General features: G+C 45.6%; 1 protein-coding gene across 1 annotated transcript in view; it reads left to right on the top strand.

Moving 5' to 3' along the window:
- SPOCK1 (SPARC (osteonectin), cwcv and kazal like domains proteoglycan 1) overlaps positions 1–20,371 on the top strand; it is a 445,128-nt gene extending 424,757 nt beyond the window's left edge. Inside the window, exons 7-11 of the mRNA XM_056124356.1 lie at positions 5,061–5,177; positions 10,005–10,226; positions 15,218–15,280; positions 18,797–18,934; positions 19,343–20,371. Coding sequence (XP_055980331.1) covers positions 5,061–5,177; positions 10,005–10,226; positions 15,218–15,280; positions 18,797–18,934; positions 19,343–19,527 — 725 coding nt within the window. The 3' untranslated portion in view covers positions 19,528–20,371. The remainder of the gene's footprint in view (positions 1–5,060; positions 5,178–10,004; positions 10,227–15,217; positions 15,281–18,796; positions 18,935–19,342) is intronic.
- Positions 20,372–20,619: the final 248 nt, after the last annotated feature.

Below are 20,619 nucleotides of genomic sequence, written 5' to 3'. Positions count from 1 at the left end.
TACTGCCCCCATTGCACAGATGGGAAAACCGAATAAAGAAGGGAATTGAGTTGGGAGTGAGAATTGATCATCTAGATACTGGGTGTTGGGGTTCCAAGCCAAGAGGGGCAGACCCAGGAACCTCGCCTTTTCCCTGCAGAGCCCCCTGCCTTTCTGTCTGTGTTTAGGGGGAGGAATGGGGCCTGATCCCACATAGTGGGCACCCCATCTCAAGCCAGAGGCACCCACAGCATGCCCCTGGGGTCTGGGCTGGCTTTTGCAATCGTGGGTCACAAGCAGATCCCTGCAGCTCAGCATAGGGCACGTGCGTCTGGAGTCATTGCCTGCCCTCTGAAGACCAGAGAAGTCCCTCATGGCTGGATGGTTCTGGCGGTCAGTTTGCACAAAAGTAACTCAAACACGTATTTGGTTCCTAACCTTTACCACAGGGTGGCTCCACTGAGCCCCGTAGTGTCCACAAATACAGAGTGTATCAGAGAAACCACTGCTGGATGTGGGGCTCCCCTTACATTGTTGAGAGCTAGTCTGGTTATGCCTTGGTTCTATGGATGAGCAAACGGAAGACAGAGATAGCCCATGGTCAGCCTTGTCCAGGAGGAGAGCAGGACTCTGGTCCAGAGCTGTCTGCATCCAGGCTCTCTGAAAGCCGATGGTGCCATTCCTTGAACGCAGGCCCTGAGCAAGGCCCAAGCAACCCTGATAATAACTAATGTTACTTTAAGGACCACAACATCCTTGTGGTTGAAGGTTTAAAAAAACATCCATTGTTGGGTCCCAGGTAATTAGGAGCCACAGCTGTGCTGATAAGGGCTGGGAGGAAAAGTGTACCCAGATCACAAGCCTTCATGCTGGCTATGGGATTCACGGCAAACATTTGTGCTGACAAAGGCTGGGAGGAGGTAAAAGATCCCTTGTGAACTGTACTGTGCACTCCCTTTTGCTGTCTAGGTGTGACTGTAGTTAATCTTGCGAGATTTTAATGGACACTTCAGAGTGTACTTTGGGGAGCATAAATACAGCCTCTGTGATTGAAGCATTTGTTGAATGGGTTAGAGTTCCCTGACCCATGGTGATCCCTACGCTCATTGCCATGAAACCAACTTCTGTCATCCCTCCACTTCTGTGTCTGGGCATGAGTCATGATGAACTTGAGCCTAGCAGGGGTAGTGCCTTGGCATCCAAGGACACGGCAGCTTTGCAGGCAACCTGGCAGCTCATCTTAGCCTAGAGACATCTTGGCTGCTCCAAGAAAGGGATGCTAATCGCAGACCCAGTCATGTTATTTTTGAACACTCAGACCATTGTGCTCTGATGCAGTAATTACTCATGACAGCGCCTAGGAGCAATGCAGAGGTTAGAGGGAAACTGCTGTGTGGACTCTTGTTTCTCAGAGACGCGTCTTGTCCCGGCCTCCTCCACACAGCTCCCTTCAAGCCCAGCTCCACCAACCACTGGAAGGTTTTCATATTCACTTCCACCACAGCCCTGAACTAAGCTTGGCAGTCCTGTGAAAGGTGGGTGTTGTCTCTCCTCTGGCTCTTGAGGTGAAAGAATTCCTGAGCTCTAAGAGTCTTGGTTCCCTGGCTGAGTCTCCAGATCACACTTGATGACCTGATGCCTGTGTATCAGACTGGCCACTGTCAAACAGTCCTGGGCAGGTAGGAGATATCATGCCCCCCCCGCCCCCCGCTCTCCTCTCTCACCTCTCTCTCTCCTCTCTTTCTCTCTTTTTTCTTCTCCTTTCTCTCTTCTTTCTCCTTTCTCTCTCTCCCCTGCTCTGTCTTCTATTTCTCCTTTCTCTCTCTCTCTCTCTCTCTCTCTCTCTCTCTCTCTCTCTCTCATTTTGGACATGAAATTTGTCTCCCCTATCTCCCTCCTCCAGTTCCCATGCTATCTCCTGACTACTTCCTGGCCTCCTCTTTCACCTGGTCCCCATATTCCTCACAGTGGCCATCTTTGGGACAAGTGGATCACTGCCCAAAGGGACACCTTCCAGAGAGGCTTAGAATTCCTGTCTCTCCCATTTCCAAAATATGATATACAAAATTTCTCACCAGCTCTTCAGCTATTCACTGACCCTTGGCTTGTTTTCTGGAAGAGGATTAGAGACAGTGCAAGATTGTGGTCGAGAGCTAAGCTGCGGGTTCTCAGTTACAAAACAGTCTCCATGGGCCAGAGCGATAGGATAGTGACTAGAGTGTTAGCCTTGCACACAGCTGACCCAGGTTTGATCCTGGACATCCATGTGGACCCTCCCATATAGTCCCCTCAGCACTGCCAAAAGTAATTTCTGAGTACAGAGCCAGGATAACCCCTGAGCATCACCATAAGAGAAAGAAAAGAAAAAGGAAAGAATTAAAAAATACCTGGCATGTTGGAGTGGCAGTACAGTGGATAGGGCACTTACCTTGCTAACAGCTGACCTAGAGTTTGGTCCCCAGCACTCAGGATGATCCTCTGTGCCCCTCCAGAAGGGATCCCTATGTGCAGAACCAAGAATAAGCACTGAGCACTGCTGGGTGTGGCCCAAAAACAACAGTAAAAACCAATTCTAACAAGATGATTCAAGGGGTCATTGTGTCTGTTTTACATGTAGGAGGTCCAGATTCAATCCCCAGTGCCACATGGTCCCCCAAAAGACACCTGGAGCAGCCCAGACCTTGGCGTGGGGATAAACCCTGAGCAAAACACAACAATGACAGAAAGAGCCACTCTCCTTCCCCATCATGCTAGCAGGCTAACATTTCCTGCACATATTCTAATGGATACCATTTACCTCCCCAACCCCCAGCTCTCCCTGCCAGCAGTACCTTGAGTCCTGCCCTGCCACTTCTCAGGCTGCTCTCACCCCCAGGCCTGGCTTGCACAGTCTGCATCCAAATAAAACAGCACTGTGCAGTGAGGGGGGAGGGGCGGGGAGGTGGAAAAAGCAATTCCGGCCGCACTGCCACCCCCCTCGGCTCCCCAGGTCCCCAGAGGCTGTGTGTGCTCTGTTTATACCTGCAGTTGTGTTTTGCCCACATTTTCTAAACACACAGGCAGAGTCCGGTGGGAGAGCTCCGGATTGCTGGGCCTGGCTCTGCCTGAGCGCTGGGCTGTCCCCTGTCCTCTGCAGAGTGGGGCCACATGTGGTCACACCAGTCTCTGCTCAAAGGAAGCCCCGCAACTGCTCGGCAGCACCTTCTTCTGGGGGTGCAATCTTGGGGCTTCTGTGGCTAAGACTCAGGCGCCCCTATACCGTCCCAACCCCCAGCTAGCAGCCTTGCAGGCGCTTCTGTTATACCAGAGCCCTGAGGGTTGGGTTTGCTTCAACCTCACTCAGGGAGATTGTGGCTGGTGCACTCCTTCTGGGCTTCCTTCCACTCGTATTGTGAACCAAGCCTTGACGTCCACCTGTGTGCCGAGTGCTGGGTAGATGTGTGTGGGAGAATCGGACCCCTCCCCCACTTCCCAGCCCCATCATGGAGCTTTGCCACTGGGGAGGAGGTAGGCATACACTGCAGCTGTGGGCTCTGAGATGTCTCCAACACCCACCCCCTGCCCATCACACCCAGGAAGTTGAGGAGAGCTGCTCCCCAGGTTTTTATGGAGCATTCTATTAAAAGTGTCAGAGGTGATGCAGTCAGGAGGGAGGTGGGAAAGGGAACCCAAGTATATGGACTTTCCATGACCTGCCAGTGCTGGGAGCTGTTTCACTGATCCTTCTATCTGTGTGGCACCAATCTGAGCTGAGTGAGTCTTTTTGTTCACCCACTCTGTGGCTGGACAGTGGGAGGCTCAGGAAAAAGCAGTGTGATGGTCAGGAAGTGGGAACCAAGAGTTCCTGGTGAGGAAGATGCTTCTTGTCAGCATGTCCAGTGGGCAGAGCCAGACTAGGGCCTGGATGCCTGCCTTAGGACTCGGGCATCTGACTCTGTTCTCTCTCAACCCCCAGGCCTCTTGATAAGGAGAGGTGAAAAGCCAGCATGGGCTCTGTATGATGCTGTTTTCTTCTGTGGAGCCAGTCAAGCCGGAAGGTTGGGTTGAGGCTTGGCGTTGCTGGTTTCTTGTTCTTGGCTGTCCTGTGGCTTCCCAGGAGAACTGCAGGACACTGTGGGGGTCTCTGCACTGGGTCTCTTCATCCTTAATCTTCATCTCATTGTAGGGACCATGAGATGTTCAGAACATCTTGCAGTTAGTTCAGAATTTATTCAGAACTTGGTGCAATAAGAGTAGCCTGCACATTTGGAGAAGTTGGTTATTGGTGAGGGTTTTGGGTGTGGTTTGGGCTTCTTGTGGTCATATTTCTTCTGTCTCCAGATGCTATATATTCATTGCATTGCTGGGTTTCAGCCTCCTAGTCAGGGCTCACTACCTGGGCCCTGTGTCAGGATATTCAATTCCTAGATCAGGGATAGTTGTCAGCTCATTTCTTTACATGCCCTCCTGTCTTCCTCCTGAGTTCATCCCCTCTGTGTGTCCATACATCTGAACTGTCATCCCTGGAGTACCCTTCTGCCTTCCTTACTCTGCCATGGCCTAACGAATGAGCTGCATGCCTGCAGATGGGCTTGCTAATGAAAAGAATTTCTCCAGGATGAGGCGAGCTGTGGAAGAGGGAAGTAAAATATGCCCGTTGAAAGCCAAAAGCAAAAGTAGGACAAGTCCACAGGCCCTAACCTTGGCTGAAACAAAGACAGCCTCCCCGTCAGAGCATCTAAGAGCATGTCCTCTTACTGGACGCCACTCTCTGAGCATGAGCTAGTGGCAAAGAGGACCTTCAGGGCCTGCTGCAGTAGCAGGCTTTATCCAGCTACCGGACGTAGCTGGGTGCCATGGGTTCTGTCTGAGAGCAGTTTTCAGAGTTGGAGGCAGTTTCACACAGTGATGTCTGCCAGGCTTTACCTGACTTTGCCTGTAAGGGCATCGTCCTTGGGGGTGGGGGCTTCGGAGTGGACCAAGGGGATCTTTGGAGAGGGAAGTTGGCTTGAACTGGGCCATGCCACTGGCATAGCTTACTGAGTGCAGAGACCGAATGAGGAGGCCCAGGTACTCACCATATCTTGTTTGCTTCTCCACAGCCTGCACAGACAAGGAGCTGCGGAGCCTGGCGTCCAGGCTGAAGGACTGGTTTGGAGCCCTGCATGAGGATGCCAACAGGGTCATCAAGCCCACCAGCCCTGACACGGCCCAAGGCAGTAAGATCACTTTCCTCTGGCCCATTTATGACTTTCCCTCAGTTAGACACTGCTAACACAGCAGCTCTCCGGGAGTGGGGGAGACAATGATGTATAAGACCCAGTGATATATATAGATATATATATAGATATATAGATATATATATATATGTGACTCAGTTTCAGAAACATTAAAATATGGAGGAAAGAAAAAGTATTTGCAAATCAAGAAAATACCTTCTCTTTTATTTAAAAAAAAAAGTCACTTGCAGAGTTACCACATGCTTGGTATAGATTTTATTTGAGAAACATTTTTAAATGTATACCTCATGAGTAAGTTCACAAGTTCATCATTTAAACAGTTGGAAGCGTGTTATGTTTGTTTTTCCCCTTGTAACATAGAAAAACATATGAAAGAAAATGTGTATGTCTGTATATACATATATTTTATGCATATATATGTTTTTTTATGACCTATCATTTAGCAAGACATTATCCATGTTTTAACTTAGCTTTGTAGTAGCTATGCAGAATCTCAGTGTGTGGATATAATGTAACTTATTTCATTGGACTTCATTCTGGACATCGAAGTGTATTCCTGGACTTCAGCTCTTGTAAGCAGCTCTGTAGATCTCTCTGATCACAGGCAACCCGTCAGTCAGACCGCACTTGTTTTTCCACTCAGCAGGCCATCATCCTTGTACATTAGTTGGGAGGTGCAGGCCAGCCCACCTAGAAAGGCTATTCACCATCATTGTCCACATAAAACAGGTTCTGCCCCCCCAGTCCTTCCTGCCTAGACAGTTTTATGTGGCTTTGTCAAAACAAAAAACACATTGTTTAGGGCAGAGACTGCCTCAGTCCACTGCCGATACCACACTCTTTGGAACAAAACTGTAATTCTTCTGGGCTGAATGAAATAGGCAAGATGGTACATTGGCCACTGCTTAAGTGGCATCTGGTCTTCAGCCCAAATCATCATGATCCTCTTACCTTGGGGTTGTTCATTCTTTCCTTAGGCTAGATGCCCACGGAGTCACATTGATCTAATGGATAATTATGTCATAGCTTTGGGAAAGGTGGTGTTATTGCTGTGATCTCAGTGTCCTGAGCAGCTGTCTCGGTTGTGTCTCTGGAAAGGGGAAGCAAAGGGTTTTCATTCCACTCCTCCTGGACCTGCTTGGGACTCAAGTGGACAGTTAGTTCACGGTGGTTTCTGGAAACTTGTACCCTGGATTCTCTTGGTCATTTTGAACAGCCTTTTCATGGAGCAGGTGGGTGTGCTGACCTGCTCCCTGCAGTCTCCCGGGAAGACGGTGACAGACCATCCTGGGCAAGAAGTGACCTGAGTTCCTGAAGAGGGTTTTAAGTTTGAAGTCCCAAACTAGCTGTAGTGAAGGGGAGTGAAAGGAGTGACAGTTGGATCAGCCCATGGCCACAGGAAGGAGGGACATTGTAAGTCCAGGAGTTCAGAGTAGGGAAAGATTGAAACCCCGCAAATACATGGTTGGATCCAGTGAGCATCGTGACTCCACCTTCCACCCCTGCATATAGGTGACTCTTTACTGGAACCTTCCAAAGAGGTGTGGAATGGGCGTGACCTTCTGACTTCTGCACAGCCAGCTTGGGGCTGCTTTGCGGGAGTCAGGCAGCAGCAGATTTCTTGCTCCAATACTAAAATGTTAATATCCCCTAGAATTGATGCCTATTACATAGAATATTCTATACAAATGTGTCAGAGTAAATTATCTTCTTTTACTCAGCAGTACCCAGGGACATCATCCTGCTAGAGATTGTTCAGTCATGACCTTCCATCAGAGACGAGGCCACATTATGCCCTTTAAAAAGGGGGATGATTTCAAACACTGTTCCCAGACATCAGAAGGAATACGTTTTTAAAGGGAATGGTCTTTAGACTCGAAGGGAGAAGCTCTGCAGTAGTGAGAACACACCTGGACCCAATGGAGACTGCAGGGACCAGGCCAGTAGTTGTGCCAAGGGGCTGTGAGCGAAGTTCATGGGTGTTGACCAAGGGGGCAGGGCTGCTGGTCTCTGGACATGGAAGAGACTGCTTTCAAAAGGATACGGCTCTCTGGGGTTGGGGGCGTGGGGCAAACTTCCCCACTCCTCTGGCTTCTCCTGGGACTTACTGAGCAAGCGAAACAGCAGCCCCTGGGGCAGGAAGACAGAGATCAGTCAGGCACACGGGACCCTCTGCACCTCATGGAGACTCTCTTCAGGTACAGAGAACAGGGCTTCCTGGCCTAAACTAAGTGATAGGGTGGGTATGTTGACTCTGCAGGTAGAAGTGGGTTTCCCAGAGAGAGCTACACCCCTGGTAGGTCTGGGGTGGGGATTATTTCTCTGACTGAGGGGTAGGTAAGGGTTTATCCTCTGCCTCTGGAGACTTACCAATTCAGTTCCAAATTACATGCAGAATTGGGGATCATGCCGAAGAGGGCAGCAGCTCTAAGCACCTGCAGCCTTCCTCGGCTTTGGCTCACATCCTGCTGAGCAAACAGGAGTCCTGGTGAGGCACCTAGAAGTCCAGTGAGTCTCACGATCAGAGTTTAGGAAGGAACTGAAAGTAAAGTACAGCTATTCTGGTAACTGCTGCAAGTCAGTGCCCACAGTGACAGGTACAAACCCTAACAGGGGCTGGAGCGATAAGACAGCAGATAGTGTGTTTACCTTGCATGCAGCTGACCTGGGTTCGATCTCCTGAGCACCACTAAGAGTAATTCCTGAGTGCAGAGCCAGGAGCAACCCCTAAGCATTACTGGGTGTGACAACACCCCATCTTCCCCTCCAAAAAAAACCCTAACAACATGACCTGAGAAGGCACAAACCCAGGGAATTTTAGGGGAGGAAAGGAGAGAATGAGGTAAAGGGTTCAAGACAAAGGTGTTTAGTGTTACGAGGCTTAAACTATTAAGGTCAAGAAGCTACTGACTCCTAAGAAAGGATGAAAGGGAAAGGACAGGTCCGGTTCTCCAGCTCACAGTCCCAGCATGATCTTCAGTTCCCAGAGAACTGATACTCCATGGATTCGTAAGGCAACAGCTTTGGGACAAGGCCAGAGCATTAGCACAGCAGGGAGAGCACTTGCCTTGCATGCGGCCAACCTCGGTTTGATTCCCAGCATCCCATATGGTCCCCAGAGCATTTCCAGGAGTAATTCCTGAGTACAGAGCCAGGAGTAACCCCTGTGCATCACCAGGTGTTACCCAAAAAAAACAATATACATATACATATATAGGTCTTTGGTCCAATTCCCTGGAGCCATGTGATGCCACTTCTCTAGAATGGCCAATTTTTAATTTTTTTGGCGGGGGGGGGGGGGAGGTTTGGGACCATACCAGTTTCCACTCAAGAGCTAACTATGCTCAGGGATCACTTCTGGCAGGTTCTGAGGACCATATGGAAGGTCAGGGATCCGTGCAAGGCAAACACCCACCTGTGTACTGTCCCTCTAGTCCCATATTTTTGTTTGTTTTGAGGCCATTTCTGGAAATATCCGGGCATCACTCCTGGAAAGTTCAGAGGACTATATGGGATGCTGGAGATCAAACCTGCATCAGGTGCATGCAAGGCAAATACCCTACCCACTTTACTATTGCTCTGGCCCCATGGAATGGCCATGTTTAAATGGCCTCACAGGTTTCAACTTTTCCAAGTAGTCAACCCAGGACCCCCTTGAAGTCACCCCATCCCAAACATGCACGCTGGCCTACGGGGCAGCTCCAGGACAGGAAGTGTGTGTGAGGGAGAGGTGGGGTCGAGAGAGCAGAGTCTGGGCTTGATTCAACTTCACCATTGTTGACCTTGAGCAGATTCCATCTCTGAAGTGGAGTTGAGAGCTTCATCTCACAGAACTGTTGGAAGGATTCAGGAAGGTAATTTAGCATAAAGTGCAGAGAAGAGGATCTTAAGTAACATGAGAGTGCTTTTATCACTGATTCTAGGAAAATAAATCCAGCACATGGGATTATAACTTGACATTATATTGTGATTTGGATTTTGAGAGAAAGGCAAATTTTAGATTTGGGGCATGTCTTCTCGGGGGTCTGTCTACAATAGGACTCAATATCCCAAGTGTTAAGCAAAGTGTTATTATTCGAGTGCATGCAGTTTCTATTGTGGAAACAAATAATTCTTTAAGAAAACTACCCTTCCTCCCCCAGGGAAATAAGAAAGAAATTATTGTCTGAGTCAATTTGGATTCCATAGCATGTATCTCTGGAGGGGATTGCAGAAAAGGGGGAGGTGGGGGCAGAGGCAGCTACCTGCCTTGTTTTCCCATTAATGTTCAGGCAGCATGGATGGGACAGTCCTCTGGGATATAATCAAGACTTCAGAATTGTGAGATATAGTTTCATTTCACTGCCATCCTTCCTTTTCACTGTAGTTTTTTCTTTTCTTTCTTTTTTTTTTTCTTTTTTGATTCTCCAAATGTTTTTTCCCCTTAGAAAAGCGTGGCTTTTGGTATTGTACATTATCCTTTTCCTGGAATGTGTGCTTCCTTTTGGGCATCCCCTATGTCTGAAACAAGTCAGTAATGAAAAAGTAAAAAGAAAACAAAAAAAAAAAAACAAAAAAAAACCCTGTGTACATCACAGATAAATTAGCACTGGGGATTTGTTCCCTTTAGAAGTTATTTCCCTTAAATGCTAAATGTTGCTTTTGCATACTTTAAATGGCTTCATTAAGAAAAGACAAGATTCCCAGAGGGGGCTGAGACTGCATCCTGCCCATTTCTAGTGCCCTGAGGAGGAAATAGCCTTGGGCAGGAGGCAGGGGAAGACCAGGCCTGAGGGCAGTGACTAAGCCCTGCCTTTCCCTTGGCAGGGTTTGACACCAGCATCCTGCCCATCTGCAAGGACTCTCTGGGCTGGATGTTCAACAAGTTGGACATGAACTATGACCTCCTGTTGGACCACTCGGAGATCAACGCCATCTACCTGGACAAGTATGAGCCCTGTATCAAACCTCTGTTCAACTCCTGCGACTCCTTCAAGGACGGCAAGCTCTCCAACAACGAGTGGTGCTACTGCTTCCAGAAGCCTGGAGGTGAGGCGGAGGGCATGGCCCAGGGCTGCATGCAGGCTGAGCAAATTCCCAGAGTCTTTGCATGTCAGCCACACTTTCAACATATTCCATTAGAAAACCCACAAGCATGGTCCAGTGTAATAGGAGGTCCAGCTCTCCCGCAGGGATTGCTAACTTCTGGCAGATGGAGGTAGAGGTTTCACTTGTGACTTAGCCTGACATGTAGAATTACACTGTGATTAATTGGAGGCACTCCTCATTACAGTGCAAGACTCAGATTCTGGGTACCAGTGTTCAAGACTCAACCCATTTACAGGGCGCTGACTTCAGAGGACAGTCTCAGAGTGGCTTAATTCAATGCCTCCACTAAGTCTGCATTCAGAGGAACATTACCAGCATCACCTGTCAAGGTTTTGCAGGCAGGTGGGGCCCTCTGGGGGCAGCCTGGTTTTCTCTGACCTTGCTGTGCATGGATGTGGCTAGGGATGTCTTGAAGCCAGCGGTTGCTTCACATGATACCTTAGTGCCCTATCTCAGCCCTCCTAACCAAAACTCGTAACGGTGCTATGGTTCAGCCTTTTCTCGAGGCCACTATGGGTTTCTTGTTATGAGAAATACTGTCCATCATGTCTTCATGTTCCCTTTGGAGAAAACCACGTGATGCTTCTCCAGGGTAAATACTGATTTATACTGAGTATCTCAGACAGGAGTATTCTGATTATAAATTCTAAGTAACTTAAGAGACCAGGCCTGAGAAATATAAAGAAAGAATATGAAGACATTTATGTAAACTAGGATCCATCAAGGAAGTGACCCTGCAGGGAATTCTAACCCAGGAGAAGGCCCCCTGGGCACCAGGACCACCACTCAGAGTCTTCCTGGGGCTCCCACATGTCTGTGCTCCCTTCTTCTCAGCTTCCTGGGACCCTTGAGTGCCTCACAGGTGCATCCGGCCCTGTCCTGAAGACCTGGAAAGCTCTACTTCAGCTCGGGTCAGGGTGCAGGGTAGCTTAGGGCGTACAAGCAGCCATGAGAGCCCCACCAGGAGAGGAGGATGGTTACTAGGTAGAAAGCATTTTAAAGAGTGGTTGAGGGGCGGGCACACGAGGAGAAGGAAGGCTGGCAAGCTGAGCAGTACTTCTGGTTTGCTTCCAATGGTTGTAGCAATTCTTTGGTTATTCTGGGGCCATACTGGCAGTGCAGAGGTCACTCTTGGCGATGCTAGGGGACCATGCGGTGTCAGCCACATGTGAGTGCCATACCTGCTGTACTATCTCCCTTCCCTCTCACCCCCACCAACAGCCTATTTTTCCATGGAGCTTCATGACTTAGTAATCATTGCCATGTTGAGGGCTATGAAATCATGTCTTAAGCACTCTTTTCCTGCTAATGTCTATTTATATGCATTTTTAAAATTTTTCTCTATTAGGTCTTATGATTTTTGGTTTGTGTTTAGCAGGAATTTTTTTATTAATTCTCCTTTAGAACTGTTCTAGTAATATGCATTGTAAATTCTGCTTTCTGACTCTTCATTTTTACTAGGGGGAAATTTTAATTTTAAGCATAGTCAAATTTCTCCATGGTTTATTTTTTATGACCTTTTAGATGCAGAGGCAGTATTAGTTCCAACTTTAAAACACTAGAGCAATTCTTGGCTTTGAGTATCTTTCAGTACCTTTCTAGTAGCACTTTTTTTTTTGGTTATTATTGTGAATTATTCCACATTTCTAGTCCCAACCCCCAGATACCCTATGGCATTTACTGACTAGCCCATCTTTCTCCTTCTAACTTCTCTATCATATGTAAAATTTACATTTATTGTTGACCAAGCAGGCATTTAGTTTGGAGTAAGGATCTGGGGCTACACAACCAACTGATGGTCTGAGCGTGGGTCACTTTGTTTCAAAACTTTGGGAATTGGGTTCATTTTCCTTGGATCCAGAGAGTTAGAGATATAGCTTAGAAGGCTGGAGTATAACTTAGAAAGCACCCCCATCCCCACCCGTGCACACCTCTGACTAGAAAGTTTTTATGGTTGACTATAAAGTGTTCATGCAGAAGGTTGCTGGGGAGAAGCAAATGGAGTCTTTGAGCCAGACTGTATTCGGCAACACTCCCGGAATCTCAACATGGCAACTGGAGTTAAAATGGATTTCATGATTTACATACTATCTGTTCTATTAATCCACTGTTTGTAAAAGTGGGGCTCACCCTCTCTGCTTCTCATTTCTACTTCAGACTTTCCTTACCTTTCTTTCATGCTTGTGCTTATATGTTTCCAACTCCTTAGAAATGAAATGATTTTTTCCCATTATACAGTGCTCATTGGCACTTTTTAGAATCAAAAGTAGATAACCATAAATCCTTTTATCGGAAAATAAAACCCATTTATTAAACAGTGACGTAAAATTTTAGGTTTTATTCTCACAGGTAGTTTATTTCCTTTGTGTTTTTAGTTACAGGTGCTGTAAATAAAATAGATTTTTCTCCCCATTATATTCCTTCACTGATGAACAATGAACAATTCCTTTATTGTGCCCAAATAATCACTGTATTAACAATTCTAATTGGTTCCATGGACTTTTTAGGTGTGAAACCATAGTCATGCAGTCCTCCTTCTTCTGTTTCAATGTTTATGTTTCATTTCTTTCTCTTTTCAATATCTGCAAATCAATGCCAGATAATGGACAAATTTATCTAGAATCAGGTGCCTTATACGCAGCCATTCACCTGCTGTCTCTCTGAGTCCTTACTCAATGCTGGGGTCCCCACTGTACCCCCAGCCAACATCTGCCACCAATAGGAGCTGAGCCTTTCTTTAGTTGTAGTTCTTGCTTGTTTTCTGTTTACCTCTCATTTTTCTAAGTTATTTCCTTTATTAGCTTACCACTCACTCCTTCCTGTTCTGGGAGTTCTGTTTGACATCCCTGTTTATTATTTCCTGTTTACTAAAGGTTTCCTCCAAAGTGCTCCTTCAACTGTAAGCTAGAGGTACTTTTCCTCTGGTTAAATTGTCTGTATTCTACAATTAGGCTCAGGGTGCCTATTTGCCCCTTCCTCAATTTTTTCATGTGGTGGGACTACTTATTAACTGGCTTTGATAGTTATATGTAATGGGAATTCTGCTATTTCAATCCTAAAAAGTGTGTTTCTCTCATACCAGAAAACAAAGGTGCTAAGTATAAAGTTCCTCAATCAGCTTGTCTTTTCTTAATATGCATTTTTAATCGTTATTCTCTGCATAATAGTCACATCCCACTCTTCAAAAGGAAAGAAAATTGCCACAAAATCTAAGACAATTATGTGGTAAACGTAGGTCCCTGAATCTTTTCGTCTCTACTGCTTTTTCCTGAGATATGGTATGCTTTTCCTAAGCCCTGGAATGAAAACACTTGATTGGTCTCATCAGTTACTGGGACATTTTCATATTACTTCTGTGATTTCAAATATCACCTTCATTGCTTAATTGTCTTCTATGTCTTTTTCTCCTTGAGCCTTTGTACATAGGCATTAAAGTCTCATCTTCTACAGAAGAATCCTTGACGGATTAGGGAAATCTTTGATAATTCTCCTCTACTCAGCAGCAAACATTTTCTCTTATGAATTCTCCATCTCGAGTTTGTCTTGTTCTTTCCTCCATTTTCCTTGCATTGTTTTTTTAGTGGGACTCATTTTCTCCCTTATCTTTAAGTAGCACTGTAGCACTGTCGTTGTATTGTTCATCGATTTGCTTGAGTGGGCACCAGTAACATCTCACAACAAATTGTGAGACTTGTTGCTGCTTTTGGCATATCAAATACGTGACGGGGAGCTTGCCAGGCTTTGCCGTGTGGGCGAGATACTTTCAGTAGCTTGCCAGGCTCTCTGAGAGGGGTGGAAGAATTGAACCCAGGTCAGCCATGTCGGCCGCGTGCGAGGCAAATGCCTTACCCACTGTACAATCACTCCAGCCATAGAACCTTTAAAAAGAAATGTAAGACAATTACATCAGGAGGGGGAACCTGTAACTAGACACTCGTTATTTCATGTTTAACTCAGTGCTCATAAGAATCAGAGTGATTTCTCTTCTATATTACAAAGAGCATTTCCACAGTAGAGGAAGAACTATTGCCTGCCTTATTCAGTAGTTGCAAAGATGAAACTAAACCTTGGTATAGATTAAGTGCTCAGTGACATAGCAAAAGGCAAAATCTGCTTGCCCTTTGTATCTTTCTCCTTTACTCTGAAAGCCAGAAGTCATCAAAACTGTGTTTGTGGCAAGGAGTGAAGCAGGCAGTGAATCCACAGGGTCATTACTGTTTCATTCACACCTGTCCCTTGACTGGTGAGTTTTACTTTCCCCAGGTTGTAAGCTGTAGGATCTGAAGCAACTATTCTTGTCTTCTTCTTCTTCTCCCCCACATAAGACCCAAGATATTTGTCACTGTTCTTCTCTTTGATTGGTCTGACATGCAGATAATTGACTGCCCTTTTTTATAGGGAGTGGGCGGAGGGCACACCCCACAGTGCTTCAGGGGCACTCCTAGTGGGCTTAGGGGGTCATATGGAATGCTGGGGGTCAAATCCATATTAGCCGGCAAAACAAGTGCCATTCCTGCTGGCTGTACTATTTCTCTGGCCCCTTGACTGCCATTTCTACATAGCAAAAGTCTGTTTGCATAATAGTACCTACTATTTTAAGTAGTTAATGGTATTGAAGTGGAGTCTCCCAAGTGGTGTTTAGGATACTGGTGGTTCCTGGTCCACAAAGACCAGGAGACTCAGTGCTGCTCACACAGCCAGTGTGGTAACAGGCCAGTCATGTGCAAGGCAACTCCCTTACCCCAACTCATGGTTTAAAAAAAATTAGTAACACTAATGACCTGGATTTGTTTTGCTGCACAGAAACGGCATATGGAGTAATTGTACCCCCAGGTGTGTTATTGTCTACATTTCACATCAAGACTGAAGCCAATTGTTAGAGATTATATCCTGTACCATCTGGAAACTGACTTTCATAAATTATTTTTTAGGTCTCCCTTGCCAGAATGAAATGAACAGGATTCAGAAGCTCAGCAAGGGGAAGAGTCTGTTGGGTAAGTCCAATTTCTTACCACTCATTTAGACACTAATTAAACCATCGATGTCTCTTGTAATATTGAGCACAGCTCAGGTTATTTAATTAGGGGCCAGCATTGTCTCTACTGCCCCCTTGATTGAAAAGAGCTTTGCGCCAGAGGGCACAGGGTGATCACCTAGCTCAACTCAGAATTCCACAGTCCTGCTCTGGTCCAAGGTGCTCTACCCTGACCCACACAAGTTGTAAAGCTGACTCAGAAAGATGCCATTTATTTGCTTACAAATTATTTTTTTCCACATGGGGAGAACTAATAAATGTGTATTTGCAAGTATTCTGAGTCAAAACAAATTATAATCAGTTATAATTACTGCCTACTTAGAAAAAAGTGGTAATCTTATTGCATTATAGATTTAGAACAAACAGCACCTGCTGCATCTTGATGAGGACCAGCACTCAGTAGACTAAGGCGTGTCGGCCTGCTAACTGGGGGACACACAGACTCTTCTAAGTGACAGGGTTTGGTTTAAGAGTTGGGTCAAAACCTTGGCCTCATTTGTTTGGCCCATTAAATAAAATCCAGAACTAGAAAGACATAGTACAATAAGAGGAGGTCTCTGTCAGGTGGTTGATGTAGATAATATTAATACCTCAAAGTTAGAACATTTCCTAATGGCCATTCCATTGTGTGTACAAAGAATTAAGATGAAAAGAAATAAGATGTCTTGTTAAATCTAAATAAATATTATCTATAAAAACTGTTTGCAGGGGCTAGAGAGATAGCACAGCAGGTAGGGCGTTTGCCTTGCATGCGGCCAACCTGAGTTCGATTCCCAGCATCCCATATGGTCCCCTGAGCACCGCCAGGAGTAACTGCTGAGTGCAGAGCCAGGAGTAACCCCTGTGCATCTCCAGGTGTGACCCAAAAAGGAAAAAAAAAACTGTTTGCATAGCAAACTAGAATTTCAGACTAAAAAGGACAGTGAGAAAATGGATCAAATTTTTGGTTTTCAAAAAGAAAACTGTAAGGATAAAAAACTTATAATGTTCTTTCTGTACTATCATCTCAATAACCATGAATGAATCTAATTCATTTATTATGAGACACAGACTATTACTGGCATTTGCAGAGTCTTAAAACTTGTAGTTCAAATAATTAACATTCACAAACATATATTTTATATAACCATGAGATACATCTTAAATTTTTGTTCACAGATTTTCCACCAAAAAAATTTCAAAAAGCTAAAATGATCAAAATCAATACATTCATTCTGTTTTGCTGTTATTTTTGGCCATACAAGAAACCAATCCTAGGCCCTCACATCAGTGCTCTACCCCTGAGCCACATCCCTCAAGATCAATCCCACATTCTATATAGAATTAGCCAAAGAGAATATTAAATGCAAGCACAGTGCCAAAAAGTGCGGGAAGTAAAGTGAGATATAGAAGAGAAAAAAAGCTCTAAGAATAACCTACCATAAACATTTAAAGTAGAAAATAACCAAGCACACCAAAGTATTTCTCAAGTACACATCAGAATTACTGGGTGGGGACTTTATTCAAGTACAATTTGTTACCTGCACTTTCCGCAGCTCTGGCAGGGGCCCAAGAATTGGCTTTCCCAAGTTGTCCCTGGAATGAAGTCCTGGGACCACTCTAAAACGATTAAGATAACAGAAATCAATGTCAACAATGAGTCTCTCATGCCCCCCAAATAACTGCAGAGGTTTCTAAACCCCAGCTCTAACCCACAATATTTCTCATGAGAAGAGATCCTCTGCAGAAGAGATCATTCTCATTTTATTATTAAAAAAAGGCTAGAATACAAAAACAGAATTAAGTGAATCATTTTATGAATAACATGCTTTGATATGGAAACAGAAGAAGTATATGCCTGTAACACTTAGCAACACAGATACAAAAGGATCAGCAAATTGAATCAGTAGTGTCTCATAACAATGTGTCATTCCTGATTCCAGGAAAGCAAAGCTATATTTTCTAATATGCTGCCAGTAATTTATGTCATTAAAGGCATATAAAGGATAAAAATCATGTTTTTCTCGAGTGTTAATAAAAAGTTATTGAATCAAGAAGAAATAGAGAATCTTAATAGACCAATTACTAACTAGTAGGAGAGGGAATCAGTAATAAAACATCTCCCAATGGAGAAAAAGCCCATAACCAGAAAGGCTTACCGTTTTAAGAATTAACTCCAATCCATTTCAAACTCATCGAAAAAGCCAGAGAAGAACATACAGCCACAATATTTTTATGGTCAGCATTATCCTGATATCCAAGTCAAAAAAAGGACACTAGAAGAGGGCTAGGACCAATATTTCTGATAAATATAGATACAAAACTTCTCAATTTGGTTCTAGTAAACCTAATTCAGCAGCACCTTACAAAGAGCACTCACCATGGATCTCTAGAAGAGATGATTCAGCACACGTTAATCAATATGATGAAAGAGAAAAACATGATCATCTCAATAGATGCAGAGAAAAAGCATGTGGCAAAATTCAACATCTATTCAAGACAAAAGAATTCTATAAAATTAGGTTAAGCTGTAATCAACAAATACAGTTTAGCTCTAGGAAATAAAATTAATGTTAAAAATTCAGTAGAATTTATAGATACAATGAAACAATGAACTATCAAAGAAACTGACCTCATTTATAAGAGCATTGAAGAGAGTAAAAGAAAAATTAAGATACACGTATCATAAAATGTTAAGAATATTTATAAAAATATTTTAGATCCTGGTCATTTATATAGAACTAGACAATTCTACCAAGATTCTAGAATCTTCTTTTAAAAATAGAACTAGAACTAGAAAAATCCTAAAATGTGTCTGGAACACCCCTCCCCTGAAACTCTAAGAAGAGTAGTTTATAGTCAACTTGTCTTTGCCAAGGGAACCAAGAACATTCAATGGGGAAAAGATAGTCTCTTCAATAAAGGGTACAGGGGAAACTGATATTCACATACAAAAAATGTGAAACTAAAACAGTATATTATACCAGTTACCAAAATGAACTTGATGCAAATATGAAACAGAAGGCATAAATCCTCCGGAAGAAATCAGAAAAAAAATTCTTTGACAATGATGTTTTTATTTGACACATAAAGCACAGACAAAAAAAAAAGAAAAACACACAGGCAGGGAGTAAGAGAAGAGAAAATGGTTAGAGAAAGAAACTTCTGGGTCTCAGACACGTGGCTCAGAGGACTTGCAGCCACACTACCTTATAGCACGCACCAAGGTGAAGGATCACAGGAATTCTTATCACAAGGGCCCAAACACATTTTTCTTCTGTTTTTGTATCAATAGATGAGTGGTGTTAACTTGTGCTTATCCTATAGATGTCAGATCTCTAAGCTATATATACATTGAACTCCATGTCCAGTTGACGCAGAGTTGCATTCTAATTCTGTCTTGGCAAAACTGGAGGCATTGTCATTTACTGCTGTGGGCAGGAGCCTCCTGTGATATCAGCAGGGCCCGATTTAACTGGTCCTCTTGTTCCCCCAGGAGCATTCATACCTCGGTGTAATGAGGAGGGGTATTACAAAGCCACGCAGTGCCACGGCAGCACTGGTCAGTGCTGGTGCGTGGACAAATACGGGAATGAGCTGGCCGGCTCCAGGAAGCAGGGCGCCGTGAGCTGTGGTGAGTAAGGCCTTCTGCTGTGGCACGCCTAGCAGAGGGGGAGAATGGCGAGGGGTGACTGTAGTTTCCAGTGAGTGCTTTCACAGGAGAGACTGGGTCACCCAAGAAAGCCAGAGAAAAAGCAGAGCCAACATTCCGAGGGACAATCAGGGTCAGGAGGTTGAGGCACAAGTTTTGGACATGGCAGTAGCTCCTGCAAGCTGAGAGCAACAGAGGCTGCTTTCACTGTCTTGCCAGGCCCAAGAATTGGCGGGGATTCATCAGAACCAGCCATGCCCCTCAGCCCCTGTGCAGGAAAGTTACGTTCAGAATGCAAATGGCAGGGGTGGGTCACATCCGGGGGCATGGGTGCATGGTCATTAGTAGCTGCTGACCTCCCTTCGGCCCATCTCATCCTGCCTGTTGCAGAAGAGGAACAGGAAACCTCTGGAGACTTTGGCAGCGGAGGCTCTGTGGTCCTGCTGGATGACCTTGAGGACGAGCGGCAGCCCCAGGACACACTGGGGAAGCTGCGTATGCACACCCGGGCGGTGACGGAGGATGACGAGGATGAGGATGATGACAAAGAGGACGAGGTGGGGTACATATGGTAGTGCCCGCCGGGAAGAAGGACCCGGGCCAGCACCGAACTGCAAGTCCCTGCTTCCTGTCCCCACATCTGCGTCTAGGCACACGGCGGGCCAGGCTTCGCCTACCCCTGGGCTCTCTGCCTCGGAGGGTCTGCACACACTCTTGTTCTCGCCACTGTCTTGCTCTGCACAGCAGGCGGGTGGGAAGAAGGGGGTCGCGCTTTGCTTTCAGACAGGGGAATGGCTGGCCCCGTTCAAGCCGCCTTCCGTAAGGTTTTTTTGCACCAAGCATGTGATTTCTGTGGGATTCTGACAATGCAGGGAGCCCCCCCCCCCAATTCGTCCCCGCCCTCTATATGTCCAAGCCCCATCTCGATGGCCCCTGTCCACACAAAGGTGGGTATTACAGCATGGTTCCCAGCCTTACGGTGTCTTAAGTGCTTCTCTTGTGTCCTGTAGATGTCGTGGAAAACACACCACACTGTCCCCTTTCTCCTCCCACCCCAGCCCACCCCTTGTTTTATTCTTAAAAATTCATTCTTTACATCACTCGATCTGGCTTCCCACAAACAACAGCCTTAAATCAGTCAGGAGTCCCTCTGCGGGTGTGATGCTCCACAGCGGTGTGTGGACAACTGTGTGTGCTACAGACACACCCGGTCCACACACTTAGAGGAAAAAGCATATGGGGAGCACCTTACACCTCATCTGAAAAACAATCTACCAACCTGTCAGCTTGTCCAGACTTGGATGGCAATCTCTCAAATAAGACATTCCCATCAGAACCCTTGCTTTGCACTAACCAGCACCACTTTCAGCCTACAAGCTGGGGCTTCTCCCTCTCTGCCCTGGTGGAGCTTCTGGGAGCCTTTTTTTTTTTTTAACTTGTATTAGTGAGACACCATGAGGTACAGTTGTAGACTTACAAATTTTTGTGCTTGGGTTTCAATTATACAATGATCAAATACCCATCCTTCCACCAGTGCCCATTTCCCACCACCACGGATCCCAGTATCCTTCCAACCCCCCATCCTCCCAGCCCACCCTGCCTATGTGGCAGGGCATTCCCCTCTGTTCTCTCTCTCCTTTTGGGTGTTGTGGTTTGCAAGAGAGGCA

This window comes from Sorex fumeus, unplaced genomic scaffold, assembly GCF_029834395.1.
Source record: "Sorex fumeus unplaced genomic scaffold, SorFum_2.1 ptg000051l, whole genome shotgun sequence".
Classification (NCBI taxonomy): Eukaryota; Metazoa; Chordata; class Mammalia; order Eulipotyphla; family Soricidae; genus Sorex; species Sorex fumeus.
This window is presented reverse-complemented; position numbering and strand designations above follow the sequence as displayed.